Source organism: Mytilus trossulus, chromosome 9, assembly GCF_036588685.1.
Source record: "Mytilus trossulus isolate FHL-02 chromosome 9, PNRI_Mtr1.1.1.hap1, whole genome shotgun sequence".
Classification (NCBI taxonomy): domain Eukaryota; kingdom Metazoa; phylum Mollusca; class Bivalvia; order Mytilida; family Mytilidae; genus Mytilus; species Mytilus trossulus.
The window spans coordinates 5,794,416-5,813,054 of record NC_086381.1 but is presented as its reverse complement, the minus strand read 5'-3'; the positions used below and the strand labels follow the sequence as shown (position 1 = coordinate 5,813,054).

Sequence of the window (18,639 nt, the reverse complement as noted above, 5' to 3'; positions counted from 1 at the left end):
GAAATGGAATAATGTCTCCTACATTGCAATTAATGTGTCTACCTTCGGAAAGTATAACTATTTATCTTGAAAACATAAAAAATAGATTATACCCATTTAGTTTACTTTCTTTTAATTAGGGTTATCTCGTTTTAACATATATGCCCTATCAAAACTATACATTTAATAACATAAAATGCTATCCATTAACCAAATTACTGATATGAACCCTAATGAAAACGTTCAAACAAGTAAAAGAAACATAACTGATTTGTATAGTTCGTTTTCATGTTTATTCCACTGTTGCAGGTTAGAGGAAGGCTAACATGTTTATCCCCGGCTCATCATGTCTGTACGTGCCTGTCCCAAGCCAGGAGCCTGTAATTCAGTGGTTGTCGTTTGTTCATGTGTTACATATATATTTTTCGTTTTGTTTATATAAATAAGGTCGTTAGTTTTCTCGTTTGAATTGTTTAACATTGTCAATTCGGGGCCTTTTATAGCTAACTTTGCGGTATGGGCTTTGCTGGGCATGCGCTAATATAGATGGACGTGTAAAAAATCTCTCTTGTGGAATGGGACAATACGATGGATAACTAAAATATAACGGGTCAAAACTGAATACACTAACAACAGAGTGAATCTTGTATGCTTTAAACAAACATCTACAGCCAAATAATAATTTTTTGTTTACTTATCGAGACATAACTTTGTCAACATTCAAGGACAAAGGACAAACAACATGGCTGCCCCCACGGATCAAAACAATGAACTTAATTCAGAACCATTGATTTGTAGTTCACAACCTGTAATGTCTCTTAACACTCCAGCAATTAAACCATCAAACAAACGAAAAGAACTATTAAGTCCGGAGCTTCTCCCAGGAACACAAAAGCAAACAACACGTCAAATAAGACGTCGTAACTCAGTGGGAGATCTTAGAGAAATAGAAAAAAAAATACCTGCACCAAGGAAAAGTATTGCAGATAAAGTTTTAGAGGCCCTGTCTAGCCCTGATGTCATTAATAAAATTGTACCCATTCTTGCTGAAAAAATAGGTGAATCTTTTTCCTCAATGATTGAAGAGGAGGTAAAAAAGTGTGTTGATCAGCAAGTAAAACCGATAGCTGAACTAGTCGAACAAAATGGCAAAAGACTTGACACTGACAATATAAGAATTAGTAGATTATATTATAATGTCGAAAACGTCAACGAAGGTGTAAAAAGTAACACCAAAATTGTTAATGAAATTGATACAGAAGTTGGCACTCTCTTCAAAAGAATTGCAGATCTTGAAACCAGATTAGAAAACCAAGAACAATATTCACGCCGAACAAGTTTGCGTTTTCATAATATCCGCGTGCCTATCGATCCCCGTACCGGTAAAATTCCTCACCCTATTAACACTGATATTTATATATTACAAGTCTGTAATTCCAAACTTGGCTTGAATCTAACTGTCAACGATATAGGGCGTAGCCATGTTATAGGGAAGGTAAAAAACGGCAAATCCCAGGTTATAGTAAGATTTCTATCATATCGTACAAGAAGCAAGGTTTATACCAACAAAAAAGCCTTAAAGGGTGATGCAGATGGCATATTCATAACAGAAAACTTAACACAGTATAGAACTGGTCTTACACAAAAGTTAGCCGATCTCAAGTATAACCATAAAATTTTCGCATACTGGACATCCGATGGTCGCATATTTGCCAAAACAACAGATAGAGGCACCAAAAAACTAATCAAAAACTATGACGACATAACAGCTCTTGATACAACCACAGACGACGACAATCAACATCTATCCCCAAGTACCACCAATCAGAACAGCGATGAGAACCACAGTAATGGCACAGATTAGATTACAAAAACATAAATAGTGTAAATATATGTATCTTAGACAGTTGTCACTTGTTCTTTAAATGTCTCTAATGTACATTTTAAAAATTGCTTCATGTGTTATTAATATTGCTAGCAAGTAAATCTAGTATAACTTACTTGCATCAAAATGTGTCAAACAATTTAAAACGTCTGAATAAATTCATAAACTCGGGTTACAATAAGTCCTATGGTATGGGACTCTGGAGGTTCATGTCATTTGCATTCAACGTTTTTTATCTGGAGTTCAACATTGATAGTAAATACAAAAATACAGAAAGCGTCGAATGTAGGTGATGTGGGCCTCCGGAGTCTTATATTATAGGACTAGGTTACAATGAGAAAATAGTATATAAAAAATCAAGTTATACGTTTTTCTTTCTTTTTCCATTTGACATATTTTCCTAATATCGATTTTGTTGTTGGTATTTCTTTTATTTTCTATTAATTTAATCAAATATATATAATTCTTGAAACCTCGTTTAAAGAATATTTGAAATGGCATCTGTATGTCAGTTATAGTTTCTACAAGAAGCAAATTTAAATAAACAACAACTTATAATTGTCCCAAAAAATTTATACCTGTATAAAACTATTATACTGCTATCAAATATTGCAATTGAGTTTATCATAGTTGTAGGAAATCAATTTCAAGTCATGTTATCAGATGTTATATGTATATTTCATGTGCAGCTAAAGAACACCCCTTTTATATATTAAAGCTTTGATCAAAATCAAATAATCAAAAAAGAGATTTGCTATAGATAATAGCATAAAGTATTGAATAGTTTTGTTAAAAAAAGAAAAAAAAACCCGGAATTTATATTTAAATTTTGTTTGTGAACTAATTTTCCCATTTTATGAGTCGAAAATTATTTCCTTCAATTTAATGTGTTTTACAATGTACTTTTATCTTCTTTGTGTATATATGTTTAATACCTGTATGACTTTGAATGATGATGTGTGTGATCTATTTTTTGTGTGTAACCTGAATGGCAACCTGTCTTATAACTTGTTATTGTTTGTTGTACTTTTACCTAATGGGTAACTGTATCGAACAATACAGGTTAGCCATAGGGTTATTTAACTCAGGTAAATTTCATTTTTCCGGATCAGATAATTTTTGTAACGGAGAAACTTTTTCGGAAATTCTACTTACCAATTGTCGTTGTTCATTTCTCGTCGTCTCCTTGTCGCTTCTTCAAAGCCTTGATCCAAACATAAATGTTTTATTCCTTCTATTTGTGTTACATTTTATCCTTATAATTGGAAGCGTTGAACAAAATCCTGGTCCAATTGAACATGAAAACGATTTTTCTCGTGAAACTGATAACTCCATATCAATATGCAATATTAACATTCGTAGTTTACGAAATAAGATTGATTTCATTCAAAATTTCGCAGAAGAGTTTGATATTGTTACAGTCACTGAAACGCACTTAGATCCAAACATAAATAACGAAGAATTAATGATAGATTCATTTTCACAAAATATATTCCGTAAAGATCGTAATAACGCCGGAGGAGGCTTACTCATTTATACAAAAGATGATATGTCAGTCACCAGAAAAGGTGTACTCGAAAACCACATTGACGAAACTATCTGGGTGGAGATCAGAGGTAAAGGTCAAACTTTTTTATTATGTTGTACTTATCGACCGGAATGGTCAGGTGTTGAATATTGGACACGGCTAAATCATGCTATAGAACTTGGTTATCAGTATACAGAAAACATTGTGATTTCTGGAGACTTGAATTCAGATTTATTTTCGTATAATAATAATAAGTTATATGATATAATTCATCAATTTAATTTAAAAAACGTAATTAATAAACCAACAAGGGTAACTGATCACAGTAGTACTTTGCTTGATCCAATCATTTTAAGTGATGCTATACAATTTTCTTTTTCTGATGTACTGAATGTACCTGATAACATCAGTGATCACGATGCCTCTATTATTTTTTTACAATGTCCAAAGTCCGAAACAAAGTCGTTTAAACGGGAAATATGGTTATATGAAAAAACAGATGTTGAAAAGTTTTCAAATATGTTGAATGCAATTGAATGAAATGAACTCTTTTCCAATGTTGAGGAAGTAGACGAAATGGTCACTATATTCACTGAAAAAATCCTCAGCATTGCAAGAGAGAGCATTCCAACCAAAATAGTAACTATACGTGGTAATGACAAACACTGGTTTAACAGTAATATCAGAAAAGCAATTCGAATAAGGGATAGATTACGAAAAAAATCAATTAAATCTAAAAAAGAAACGGATATTAATAAATATAAGAAACAGAGGAATAAAGTGAACAATATGAAAAAGGAAGCGAAAGAAAATTTTGAGAAAAACTTGGAAAATATAATACTAGATAACGCTTCAGATTCTAAGACTTATTGGAAAATTATGAAGATGCTGATTAAGCCAAATAGAGGATCTAATAACATACCCCCATTAAAAAATATTCTTAATGATAATTGTTTTGAGGAGTTCGCCGATAGAGACGACGAGAAATGCGACATTCTAAATAAGTATTTTTGTTTCATTTCATCGCTAGCAGATGTTGATGCTCAATTACCCGATTTCGACAAAAAAACTAACAATTTATTGAATGATATAGTGATTAGTACTAGTGAAATTGTTGATATCATAAAAACTATAAATTCCAAAAAAGCGTCCGGCCCGGATGTCATTAGTCATAAGATGCTTAAAATTTGTCCCGACAAAATTGCAATTCCATTATGTATTATATTTAATAAATTCTTGCATCAGTGCAAATATCCTTCCAGCTGGAAAATTGCAAATGTTATAGCCTTATTTAAAAAGGGGGATAGTTCATTACCTTCAAATTATAGACCTATATCACTCATAAGTTGCATAGGCAAAGTCATGGAACGTGTAGTATATAAATATGTTTACAACCACTTACAAAGATTTAAATTAATTTATGAGTATCAATCGGGTTTTCTTCCTAAATGTTCAACGGTTCACCAACTGTTAGAAATATATAATTGCATATTGAACTCACTTGAAAAGAAAGAGATAAGTTGTTTTGTTTTTTGCGATTTCTCTAGAGCCTTTGATAAAGTTTGGCATGATGGTTTATTACATAAAATGAAGGCTTATGGTATAAATGGAAATCTGTTAAAATGGTTTAGAAGCTACTTAAGTGATAGAAAACAAAGGGTGGTTATCAAGCAATCTTCTTCAAAACTTTGCAGTATTTCAGCTGGAGTTCCTCAAGGGTCGGTCCTTGGACCATTACTTTTTATAATATATATAAATGATATTGCAGAAAGACTTATTTCACTGTGCAGACTCTTCGCAGATGACACATCGTTCAGCTGTGCGGATCGTGATGCTTTTCAGATAGAAACTGTGATAAACCATGATCTAGAACAGCTGAACGAATGGTCCAAAAAATGGTTAATGTCTTTTAATCCAGATAAAACAGAAATTATGTTATTTTCTAATGTTGAAACCCCAGAAATGAACTTTATATTCAATGGTAAAAATATACCTATTACAAATATGCATAAACATTTAGGGGTTACATTTAGCAACGATGCTAAATGGAATGCCCACGTTGATAATATTATCGTAAGCACGTCTAAACATATAAATATGCTAAGGAAGTTGAAACATAAACTGAGCAGGAAAAATTTAGAAAAACTCTATTTAGTTTTTATAAGACCTTTATTTGAGTATGCAAGTGAGGTTTGGGATAATATTGGGGTAGGTTATGTCAATAAACTGGAGCAATTACAGCTCCAAGCTGCTAGGATAGTTACGGGCTTACCTATATTCACAAGCTCAAGGGTTATTTATGAAGAACTTGGATGGGAAACATTAGCTGAAAGAAGAGAAAGAAGAAAAATCCAAATGTTTTATAATATTCAAAATAATAATGTTCCAGAATATTTGTCAAATTTAATTCCCCAAAAAATACAAAGTATGACGGTCTATCCTCTACGCAATGGAAATGACATCATTATTCCATTCTGCAGACTAGCATTAACTAATGATTCTTTTATTCCATCAACCATACGTCTTTGGAATAATCTTGATGATTCAACTCGTGATGTGGAATCAATTAATAAATTTAAAACTGAACTAAAAAACCGTTATCCTCAGAGTAATATTTTTGTACCGAAGCAATATGAATTTGGAAATCGAAAATTGAATATAATTCTCACCCAACTTCGATGTTTTGCATCATCCTTAAACTATGATCTATATAGGGTCAACATTATTTCTGACCCTTCCTGCCGCTGTGGTGTTAATCGTGAAGATTCCTATCATTTCTTTTTTAAATGTATATTATATTCAGACATACGAAATAAAATGTTTGAAAGTCTTCGCTGGCTTCCAAATGATTGTAAAATTAACATAGAACTTCTTACCTCGGGTAGTTGTCTTCTTTCTCTAGAGCAAAACCAAAACATTTTCAAAAATGTCTTTGAGTTTATTAAAAGTTCGGAAAGATTTCAAATTGTCTAGGTAGCAAACCATGATCACACACACATCATCATCTAAGTAAGATTTCTTCTCCCTTTTTTTTGTCCTTTTTATTTATTTTTTTTTAATTTGGGTTTTGTTTTTTTATTATTTTTTTTTTTTTTTTTTTTTTTTCTGTTTTCAAAATAATTTGTTCATTTATATATTTTTATTTTTATTTATTTTTTCTGTATTATTATTGTTTTCTTTTTCTTCAATCTTCAATTTTCCGTCTTTTGATCCATATTTATATATATATTTACTAAATTAGATATACCATTCTTTACATGCATGCTCATACATATATTTTTGTATTATATTGCTATAAATGTTAAATGGAGAAGACTTCATAAGTCTGTTTGACTTGTGTCTTATCCAATTTGTACTTTAACAAATAAAATATGTTTAAACTATGGGCTTTGCTCATTGTTGAAGGCCATACGGTGATCTATAATTGTTTGTTTCGGTGTCATTTCGGTCTGTTGTGGACAGTTGTCTCATTGGCCATCATATACCGCATCTTTTTTTTGATATATAAAATGATATCAGCTTAACAATAAAATATATTTATATTATGGTTTGCGATTATTTATTCTAATACCGAAAAACAACAATCCGACCAAAGAGCAGGTAACATCCGAAGGTTAAGCTAACCATAATACCAGGCATGATCCACCATTTTTGTCATAATAAAACGCCTGTACTGAGTCAGGAATAGGACACACGTTTCTATCATTCGTTGGACGTGTTTGAGTTCATGTGTTTCCCTCGATTTTAGATCGTAACCCGGATATGCTTTCTTTCAATTGATCAATGACTTTTGAACGGCGATATACTACTGTTTTTGATTAAACCATTTGAATAGAGATTTTCCATTTTTTATTTCTTTTTCTTTTATTTCTTTTTTTTATTCGAACGGGTCCTCAACGTAGCGAAAAAATCCCGCACCAGGAGTTGTGTATCAGTTGCCCCTGAAGAGAAAGGTGTACTTGTTTAGTGAAAATGGACGTAATTCCTTACTCCATAAATGTAAAAAACATACAAGATTAACAAAGGCCAGAGGCTCCTAACTTGGGACAGATGCATCAGTGTTAAACATGTCTTGTGAGGTTTCAACCCTCCTTTTATACTCTTAGCCAATGTAGAATAGATAACCCACGCACAGTAAAAGAAGTCTAAGCCCGGTGCCAGAATAAGTAACAAAACAAATGAAGCAAATTGACAATGATACGTAATTAACAAAGAGCTTCTAGCAATTACTAACATGCTGGATCCAGACTTCAATTTCACAGATTTGAAGATTGGAAGATGATGTTTTCATCATATGAAAATAATGCACAATTCCTACTGTTAGGAGCTAAATATCATACCATTATATATATATAATATATGATAAAAATCTAACCTGTATGATGCCAGCATCCGGTTTTAGAATACCTGTGTCTATTTCCAATGCAAATACCTTATGAGTACATTACTACTTATATCATAATCTGCCATTCTAAATTACCTGACAACAGTTTCGAACGTATAAACCCTCGGGACACGTCTGTTGAAAGATTTGGTTAACTGAAGAGACCAATTCCGACATTATTTTTACAGTGGATGTGAAATACCTTAACATATAAGAAAAAAGTAAAATCACAAAAGGAAAAATCTAAGGAAATTTCAAAACGGAAAGCCCCTTATTAAATGGCAAAATCAAAAGCTCAGACACACCAACCGAATAGATTACAACTATTCCTAACTTGGTATAGGTATTTTCGAATGTTGATTTTCTGCATGTTGATGTCTGCTTGCTGATTTATATTTACGAATGATCTCCTCGAACAGATGATAAAACTTAGTAAATGTTTTGACTAATTTGTGATATCGAAAAACCTGTGAGTTAATTGTTTAGTAATACATAAATTTTTCTCGCTAAACTCTTGAACGTTGTTTCATAAACAAAGTAATTGTACAGTCTTTCATGATTTTGACCTACCGAATTATACTATTTACCGGATTTGTAATCACATAAGCAACACGACAGGTGTCGCATGTGGAGCAGGATCTGCTTACCCTTCCGGAGCACCTGAGATCACCCCTAGTTTTTGGTGGGGTTCGTGTTGTTAATTCTTTAGTTTTTTATGTTGTGTCATGTGTACTATTGTTTTTCTGTTTTCCTCTTTTTCATTTTTAGCCATGGCGTTGTCAGTTTGTTTTAGATTTACGAGTTTGACTGTCCCTTTGGTATCTTTCGTCCCTCTTTTCGCTTGTAAAAGGTTGAGACAAAAAGATGGTCACAAGGCAACGTCCCAATCTAAAAATAGATAATTAACAATAGGAAATGAGTAATCATCTTGTTTTATCAAAAAAGTTGGTATAAAGCTTCCCGTTACAGAAATTGATATACAAATCCAGGAATTGACAGTGTTCATTGTTAGTGTTAGCTGTATTTAAAGTGAGTTTAACAAGATAAATCACTTAAGTATACAAACTGAAGTCGTCATTATAATACCTAAAAGTGTTAATAATTTCTTGTATCAAATGTTGTTTTGATGAGTCTTGATTGTACTCATAAATTGTTATTCATAACAATACAGAAACAGTTTCGCAATACGTGATGCACAGTCAGTTCCAATTTGAATTCCGATAAATTGGTGATATAAGGAATCTCCAAATTGAACAAAAATGTTATCTAATAAAAATTTAAAGGCAGTTACAATTATAAAGCATGTGCAATTGACATAGTTCTTTTGTTTGTTGTTACTAAAAAAAGTACTAAAAAGTGTTTGAATATATTCGCAATTTGACTTTTTAAATGCCCAGTAAATAATATATGTGATTTTTTCCCATTATAATATGAGGCAAAGTTGTAGTTAGAGGTAACAAATAAAAATTGTCAACAGATTCAAAATCCCCAAAATAAGCTTGCAATTTATCATGTTATTTTAACGATTTTTATACACTAATAAAGTAATTAATTTCACTATTTTCAAACGTCTTATTTGAACAATTAATTGTCGTGTTTTTGTATTGTACCAAGTGTACTAGTAAGTAGAATAGACAGTTTACTAGTAACAAGAAGAAATAATCTATTTTTGTAAGCTGTTTTGTGGAGCTTCGGAAGCCAGGAAATAGTTGGAACTTTCATTGTATTTGGTTCTGCTTGTAAAGCAGTATTTGGAAGTTTATGTTTGTTACAGATGTCATTTTCCAAATGTTGGTGAATTCATGCATTTTACAAAGGAGTACATAATAATACAAATGTAGACGAAGGGTGCATATGCTAATGACACGTCACCCAATGGCACGACGTTTATAAAAAGATATTTACATTTGTTGTTTTTCTTTGAAAAGAGAGGCAAATGTGCTAATTCATAAAATGAATATTTTTTGGGCAACACTGGATTTTTTTTTGTTACTTTAAATTTTGGCCATGCATTTCATGTCGAGTGAATAGGTCTTTGATATCCATTTTAAAAATAAAAATTGGTCACGTTTTTCATGTTTTTGACTTATTTTTCTTGATTGTTCCTCGACATCTGTTGTAAGAAACTTATTTAAAAGGGTACTTGATCGAATGATTTCATATACGTACAGACTTCTAATGTCTTGCCTATTGCTGAATTACTTGGTGAACCATTATAATGCATGATCTTAGCGAAGCGTTTAATATAATTACACTTGTTCAACACAGTGGTACAGCAACCTCGAAACATTTCGTCTCATACAGTGATTAATTACTATAGGTTCATATACATCGATAAACATACATTTTCTTGGGAATAACAGAACTGTCGTAAAATGTTATCGTGAGAAATGAATTGAGTGAAGGTTAATGTCTGACAATGTTATGGACAAGATATGAATTATCTAATGTCTTGTATGTAATCATAGACGTGATCTGTTACATAAAAAATAAATGTTGTTGCAAATAAAGATCAAACATATTTTCGTTACGATTAAAGAAGAATAGCAACCACGATGAATAAAAGTGGCATTGCAATTTAAAACCTTGCCAAACGAAAACAAAACAAAAAGCAATGTTGTGTCCAAGAGTAGATGGGTCAGTTGATACTTGCTATTTAAATCAGAATGCCATTGACATATATAAACGTTGAATGATAAAGGTGCTGAAAACGCGTATATTCGCACTAACAACAACATTTGTTTTATAACTTAAAATGGATATTGGTTAATACCAATGAAATATATGAATCTATAAAGGTTAATTTTGATTTTTCATGTACTTATATATGTGACGTCTCTTCATTTTATAATCGCATTCCATATAACAGTTAAAAGTTTTCCATTAGCTCCAGTTTGATGGACTTTCAATCACATAGATGAATTCTATATATAATTTTTAATGTTAAAGTCTCTTGTAATTCTGTACAGAATGGCTTTTCTTTTAAATTTATATGCAACATAATATTTTATGTAAAGTTGTATTATATATAATTGAGAGATGAGACTTAACAAAAATATTGAATTGAATTGAATTGGTAAATATAAGAATATCAAAAAAACATATAAAAATGTGACTTTTAAAAGAGATAAATGAGAAGATTATGAAAGGATATTTTGTTCATGTTATGTTTCCATTTAAAAACATATACTCAGTAGGACAAAACAATTATACACTAGAGTCCATAGTTGTAAATACTGTCTACTGAAATGCTTTTTAGTGATAAACGGCAATGTAATTTTGTGTGATGACGTGTTATATAGCTTTTAAACTATTTTTAATCTGAAATTTAACAATCAACTAAAAATGGTTCTGCAACTATCGATTCATACACGTGTTGGAAATTCTGATTTTGCCATTATTTATTAGATATTTCCATTAAGTTAAGCTTACTGTTATCTTTGGTGATCAATGGATTAAGCAAGGCAGACATTTATTTGATTATGCTTGATCATTCATAACATCATTCGTTTTATTAGAATGAAATGCTACAATCCGCATAGAAATTACACGAAATCAATTTCAAACTTATTGAATGTCAGCATGATCTGATATTATTGTATAACAGATAGAAGATAAATCTATCTTTGTGACACTGGTTGGAAATCTGAAGTTATGCGACAGAGGCTCATATAGAAAAAGGACAGAGAAATTTTAATTATCTCGAACACGACGAACTGCTACAGACATGGTCGTTATATTAAATATACTTAAAAAAATATATATAAAAAAATATTCCATACATTATTTAATATATCTTTTTATTAAAAAGATTAAGAATAAAATGGCATGTAAATATAAAAATTACAAAAACAACCAAATTATTGGATTAAACCAGGTTATGTATACAGCTTTATCTTTCACTTGTGTGACTATCATTGACAACAATGTCTGAACAAACTAACACACATGATGGGTAATGTAGTAGTAAAGCAGTTAACAATGTGCGTTAATCCTAATTATTATAAAATCAAACACATATGTGTTACAGTTAGGAAACCGGTCGATTGTGTGACGTAAAACAATGCGTTTAAAATATGATTGCACTGGAATATTTTGAGTAAACGATTAGATTCTTCCATCGAAGTACTTACAGGCTATGACAAAGAAAATTATCACCGTCTTACATTAACTATTCTTAAAAGTATTATCGAATATCAAAACGATAAAAATCTAATTTAGGATACATTGTGCCAATTCTTTTAGAACTGAAGAATTTATTTCATGCGTAGATTAAAGAAGATGTCAGGTAAACGTCAATGCGGCTGTCGTAATGGCTCATAGTACACCACACAACCTCCATAGGTCAGCATAACATTAAAGCAAGAAAAGGTTTACATACAATAAGTTAAACTCAAAATATTGATATGCACTTGCTCTGATTACGTTGAAAAGTAAAAGTAACAAACAAGTTATTGTTATATTGGACACTAATAGCCGGAACGCTAAATTCAGGTTGGGTAAGGAACCGATTTATTACGACCATAACAATAATAATCGTGTCTACGAAACGCATAAAGCTCTATCCAAATCAGGGGAAAGGTCAAAGCAAAACCTGAAGTCGAAGGATGACGCAAACTTTCAGTACACTTTTATTAATTGATATATATGTGTACAGTAGCACCCGCTGTTTGAATGTATGGGAATCACAAAGTTCAAAAACTGTTGTTAAGTCTTTTTTGTTAAGGATAAAAAAAAAGATGTGGTATCATTGTGTTCTTTCGACATCCTGATAATTTACTAGACATACATAGATTATGTTCACAACAGACACGGGTATAGCGACTGAGTTGTGATTTATATGTACCGTAAGATAGTGCCAAAGGAATGTCACTATCTACAAAAGAAAAATTGGCATCCTAGAGGGAACTTCGAATCATCCCTCTATCGTAAAATTTATATAATATAAAAAAGAAGATGTGGTATGATTGCCAATGAGACAACTATCCACATAAGACCAAAATGACAAAACATTAACAACTATAGGTCATCGTACGGCCTTCAACAATGAGCAAAGCCCATACCGCATAGTCAGCTATAAAAGGCCCCAATAAGACAATGTAAAACAATTCAAACGAGAAAACTAACGGCCTCATTTATGTAAAAAATGAACGAAAAACAAATATGTAACACAAAAACAAACGGCAACCACTGAATTACAGGCTCCTGACTTAGGACAGGCACATACATAAATTTTGTGGCGGGGTTAAATGTATGTATTCCTGGTAAATTATAAAGTCGCGGATTTCGTACCACAAATTACTTTAAACCTTTCGCAAATTCTTCAATTCATATAAATATTTGGTTTGGAAGTTCTGTTGTCACATTCAAAAACGTATTTCAAACGGGGCAGTACACATCAAACAAATGGATAACAACTGTTATATTGCTAATTTGGTACAGGCATTTATGTAAAGAAAATGGTGGATTAAACCTGGTTTTAAAGCAAGCTAAACCTGTCACTTGTAAGACATTCGCCTAAAATCCCTTATATTGCATCGATGTGTAAACAAAACAAGCAGACATAATAGGTAAAAGTGCCACGAATAGGGGATACAACAGTCGACATTGTGTCATATTCTTAGTCACTATTCAAACAAACAAAGATGTTAAAAAGAAGAACACAAAAAGGCCTTAAGACAAAGCTCATTAGCAAAAAGACAAGAATACATTTTCCCAATGTATATCACATAGAATACTTACACAATAGAATTTGAATTTTCCTCGGAGTTCAGTAGTATTGTACTGTGGCTGTCTTATAGTTACAAACAGTATCTTTGTCCTGTTAAATTTATTATTGATAGTTTTGTAAGTTTCTCTGGAAAATATAAGTCCGCACATACTGTATTGGTCTGGACCAAAGAAAAACGCTAGCACCAGTCATTAATACTTTTGTGTGAAACGCATAAGGGTTTTTTATATCATTCAGAAAATTATAAATTGCCATTTGCAACGGTCATACTAGACAGCTGTACAAGATACAATTGACAATTTCTTTAAAATGATAAGCAATCCTAACTAACGTATTGTTTTTTTCGTTGATCAATCAGTTGAGATAATAAGAGAAATAGATATTCATGCGTGAAATAGATAACCGGTCATAATGATAAAAGATTAATAGTCATATGATTGTTATGATGAAAACAATATAGTGTCGCTAAAGTTTACTTCATTAACAAAATAAATTAAAATGTCAGAGGAGAAAAAGATCGATATTGAACAGAACAACAAACGAACAAAAATGAAAATCCATAAACAACGCCAAACTTTGTGGTATCCCGTATTTGATTATAAAAGTATTATTAAAAATCAAAACTTTGTATCGATAAAGACAATTTTCACACATACCGTCCGATTTAGATCATTCTTGCAGTATTTCCCCCAACCATACATTTGTAGCTGGAAAAAAGGTCTGAAAACATAAGTGTAATCGATGATGTTTATATTCCGTTTAAAATGAGTTACAGTCGAAATTTCATGATAAAATTTATCAAAGAACTTGTTTATTATTTTTTTTACTAAATTAAAAAAGTAACTGAAGATATTAGATAATACAATGAGTTTGGAAATGTATACATCATTAAAAGAACAAACGAACGTCATCATAAAAAAAAGAAAAGATAGAGAACTACAAATACTCTCTTTTAAATAACTCTTATTTTGGTTTCCCCATTTAAACATCTAAATATCGAAATCAAGAAAGTAACCAGCTGTTAACGTGTTCGTCACACGTTTCTTTTTAAATGATTTATGTATACACTATAGTTACTATAAAATCAATGTTTTCTTTCGAAAAAGAAACTCAGTCTGTTATTTAAAACATAACTGTTATTTAAATACATTAAAGATACATAAAAGTATATAAAGTAGTATGAAGAGCAGATAACCATTGTAACTTCTCACGACGGGGAGAGAGAAAATAATTTTGGTTGTACATAATAATGTGCACGGGTTAATTTTATAGAAATCAATCAAATCACTATCAAGAACAAATATATCTTCACCTTTTCCGAGATTGCAGAGCTAAATTTTATATTGCATTATGTTTTGTAATCACAAAAGCATTTTGGCAAAATTAAACATGTAACAAAATGATATCAATCAATAAATTTAAAAACTGAACATTTTTCAATTTAAAAGATAATTTAGTTACCTGAAATTAATTAAACAGCTTTACCTAACTAGTCAGTCTTAACCGTCTATTGTTTTGCAGTTGTGAACTCTTTAAATATTAAGTCAATTTGTTTGTCTAAACCGAATTGTGTTGGTTATTTCTGTTCAACTTTATTTAGAATATGCATTTCTCATTGCTAGTAACGAAATGCATCTGAAACTTTGATGTCTTAGAAATTTGCTTAATACTCCTCCCCCTTGTTTTATAGTATTAAAAAAACTAAAGTAATCATGTCTCATATGTTTAATTTACTTTTAAAAAGCAAGAGAAAGCTTACATTGTTTTGATTTGACCAAACTTCATTATAAATATCTTTGAATCTACTCTTCAACTTGTTTTGGCCTTCAGCATGACTTATATAAAGTTTTACATCATTGTTTTACTTATAAGATCATTGCATGAGGCGAATGTCATTTTGATGTTTAAAAGATAAATCCTCTACTTTGATATCAGGGTATTGTTTGTAGACTATTATTTTAGGTAAAAATTTCAAGATTTTGATACTTGTAGTTTTATTATTAGAATAAATTGACATGATTCATTTGACATCGTGGTCATTTACTGATGAAGGATATCTGTTCACGCTATTTTATGGTGATGTTTTACCCTTTTAGACTTGTTATATATTATATTTTGTAGTGAACTGTATCATAATCATATGATCCATCGCCCCATAAGATTTATAGCTGACTAATATTCAGTCATTTAATATATCCTTCAAATATACTCCAAATAAAATATCAACCCAGCAATGTTAGATATGTAAATTTGCGGAAGCAGATTTTTTGTTCTTCGCTAGCTGGAATACAAACTCATGCTATTGAAATATCGTGGCACCAAATTTGAAACATTTTGCACTATGCCGGGCTTTTGTGGAATTATTAACAAATTATTTTATGGAATAAAAAAAATGGAAAATGTTGTGGTAAAAAAAAATCATATCTTAATTTGGTCTACTTTTGAGCAGTTCAAACTAGCTCGACTAATGAAGTGTAAAAATTTTCAAGTAAATAAAATTATAATTATTCGATAGAATCTCCCCCCTTTTTCAATTGGATACCCTTACGTTTTTCAAAGTCTTTTTGATACTTAGTAATACCACACCAATATGAAAAAAGTATGAGTTAATTCTGTTTTTCAACTGCTAAATTACTAAATTAAACTTATTAAATTTGAAGACCTGTCAAATGAATGTATATTTATAAATGTAAAATTATAATTTAAAAACGAAACTATATCAAGAATAATTCACCCAATATACATAAATTCCAGAGTTTACTTATTGCCTAAAATTATGTTCGGCAATAGGATGAATAATCATCATAAGATTTCAAGCAATAAGCTTAATGCCTGAAAATTTCAGCCAATAACTTAATGCCTAGGCGTTAGCTTATTGCCTAGGATTTAAGCTTAATGCCTAATTTTACTTATTGCCGCTAACATATACATCATTAAAAGAACCACAGATCGTCATCATAAAAATAAAGAAAAGATAGAGAACTACAAATACTCTCTTTTGAAATAATTCTTATTTTGGTTTCCCCATTTAAACATCTAAATACTGGAATCAAGAAAGTGACCAGCTGTTAACGTGTTCGTCACACGTTTCTTTTTAAATAATTTATGTATATATGAGGTTCTTCCAAAACATCCTAACATAGAAATGGCAGTTATTTGTCATTCCTTTTACCTCTCAGATATTGTCTCCTTCGGATCTATAACATGTTGTTAATCAATATAACACGTTAGTACTCAATCGGCCACAAGGACAACTAATATAATATTTGTTAACTTGTTATGCTTCGTTTTTTTCATAACCTTTCACACTGTGTCTGTGAAATCAATGACAGGTTGTAAATACTTCAAAAAGTTATCGTTTTACATCTATAAAATTACGGATTTTTGTTCTTTTCGAGAACACGTATAATAGCCTTACATAGTAATGATCTCAAGGGAAAACGGTACTTTTTATTCTGCCATAGGCGACAATACTAACATTTTCTAAGTTTACCAGTTTTTACAATAAAAACCTGGATAAAACAGTTATGTGTGGTGTTATTATTTTATTACTGTATTTTAAAAATTGAAGCCAAATAGTATCATGACCAATTTCCAACGGAGCTTGTTTATGTTATCCATGCCCACCATCATTTTGCACCAAATTTATGAAAGTTTGAAAGCCTTTGCGAATAATTCTCTAGAAAATGTTTCAATAGGTTTTAAAATTTATATTGTAAATTAACACACTGCAGTTATTCATAGATAAATAAAAAAAAATATATTGTACCCTTACATCCAATCACAGCGCTCCTAAGTTGACTTCCTTCCCCTGTCTTTGGATACACAAAAGGCCAAACTATTGCTGGGAAATGTTATACTACCGTTTTACCTATACAAATTTGAAGGGGAGTATAACATTGATTAATTAGTTGTAAAAACAAACCCGAATACACTTGTAGAATAAAAACAACAGTTAATGTTCAAAATCGCAACAGAAAGGCGGAAGTAGACAGGACCCAAGATCAATGAAACCCATCAATACTGCACCATGTCTGACTATGGACATAAGTGAAGTGATCAACTCTTGTTACATCAAATGAAAATTATCTCTATATATTCACTATGCCTTAAATAACTATTAATATTTATAACATATAATGATATAATAATGACTTCCATTATCGCTGCATTACCGAATGTGACTTATCATTTGTTCTTGCATGATCGAGATACCCATTGCTATAAATGCCTGTAGACCAGGAACTCATAAGTGCCCCTCAATCCGAAGTTTGGTACGTTTTGTGCCGTTTAATCATTAGTTTATTTGCCCTTTTTTGTGATAGTTGCTAGTGTATGAGTTGCCATTCTTGCCATTGTCGGTTTGAATATACCGTATGAATTTTTCAACGCCTTGGGTTTTACTTTCAATGCATTGGGGGCATTGCCAATGCGTTGGTATTTACCTCCAATGCGTAAGATTTATTTTGTAACGTGTACAAACAAACGTGTTAGTTTTCACTTTTAACGTGTACGAACAAACGCGTTAGCTTTCACTTTTAACGTGTACATACAAACGCGTTAATGCAAACGGTACGAAACACCAGCCCGTTTGTTTTCAATTTCATATCGTTAGTTTTCATTCCTTACCGTTTTGCACTTCTATCAACTAATAAAAACGGTTCTTTCAAAGTATAATCTAGTGTTTTCCTCTTTATTTATTTGGGTCATGATGTTATAAGTTTTAATTGGATTTCCGATTTTTGTATTATTCCCGTGATATCTTTGCTTTCGATAAAAAGGTGCATAACTGAATTAAGAAGCAGTAAGGGAAAACAAAGTTATCAAATGCTAATTTTCTCGCTGAGGATCCCTAAATAATATTGAATTTCAAAATGCCATGCTGATCGCAATTCTAAATACAATGGCAACATGTCGTTACAACTATAATTTTACAACCCCAAAGGCTAATGAATGACTCAATTACCTGTAACAGGAAGTAGGTCATAAATTGGATGATGTGTAATAACTCATCACAGTCATTATTTCGGAATTGCGGAAGAAACATTCAAAAACCTAACACTATCAGTACTGGTGATATTGAATGCTCGTATTGAAAACTTAAGTGTATAATTTCATTGGGTAGGTGTATT

General features: G+C 31.2%; 2 protein-coding genes across 2 annotated transcripts in view; both read left to right on the top strand.

The window, feature by feature from the left end:
• The first annotated feature begins 721 nt into the window (after positions 1-721).
• On the top strand, positions 722-2,030 carry LOC134683641 (uncharacterized). The gene has a single exon (XM_063542953.1). It carries the CDS (start codon positions 722-724, stop codon positions 1,841-1,843), a length of 1,122 nt encoding a protein of 373 aa, XP_063399023.1. The 3' UTR covers positions 1,844-2,030.
• Positions 2,031-4,979: 2,949 nt separating this feature from the next.
• LOC134683640 (uncharacterized) overlaps positions 4,980-18,639 on the top strand; it is a 29,529-nt gene continuing 15,869 nt past the window's right edge. The window contains exon 1 of the mRNA XM_063542952.1: positions 4,980-5,749. Within this exon, the coding sequence (XP_063399022.1) occupies positions 4,980-5,749 (770 nt within the window). The remainder of the gene's footprint in view (positions 5,750-18,639) is intronic.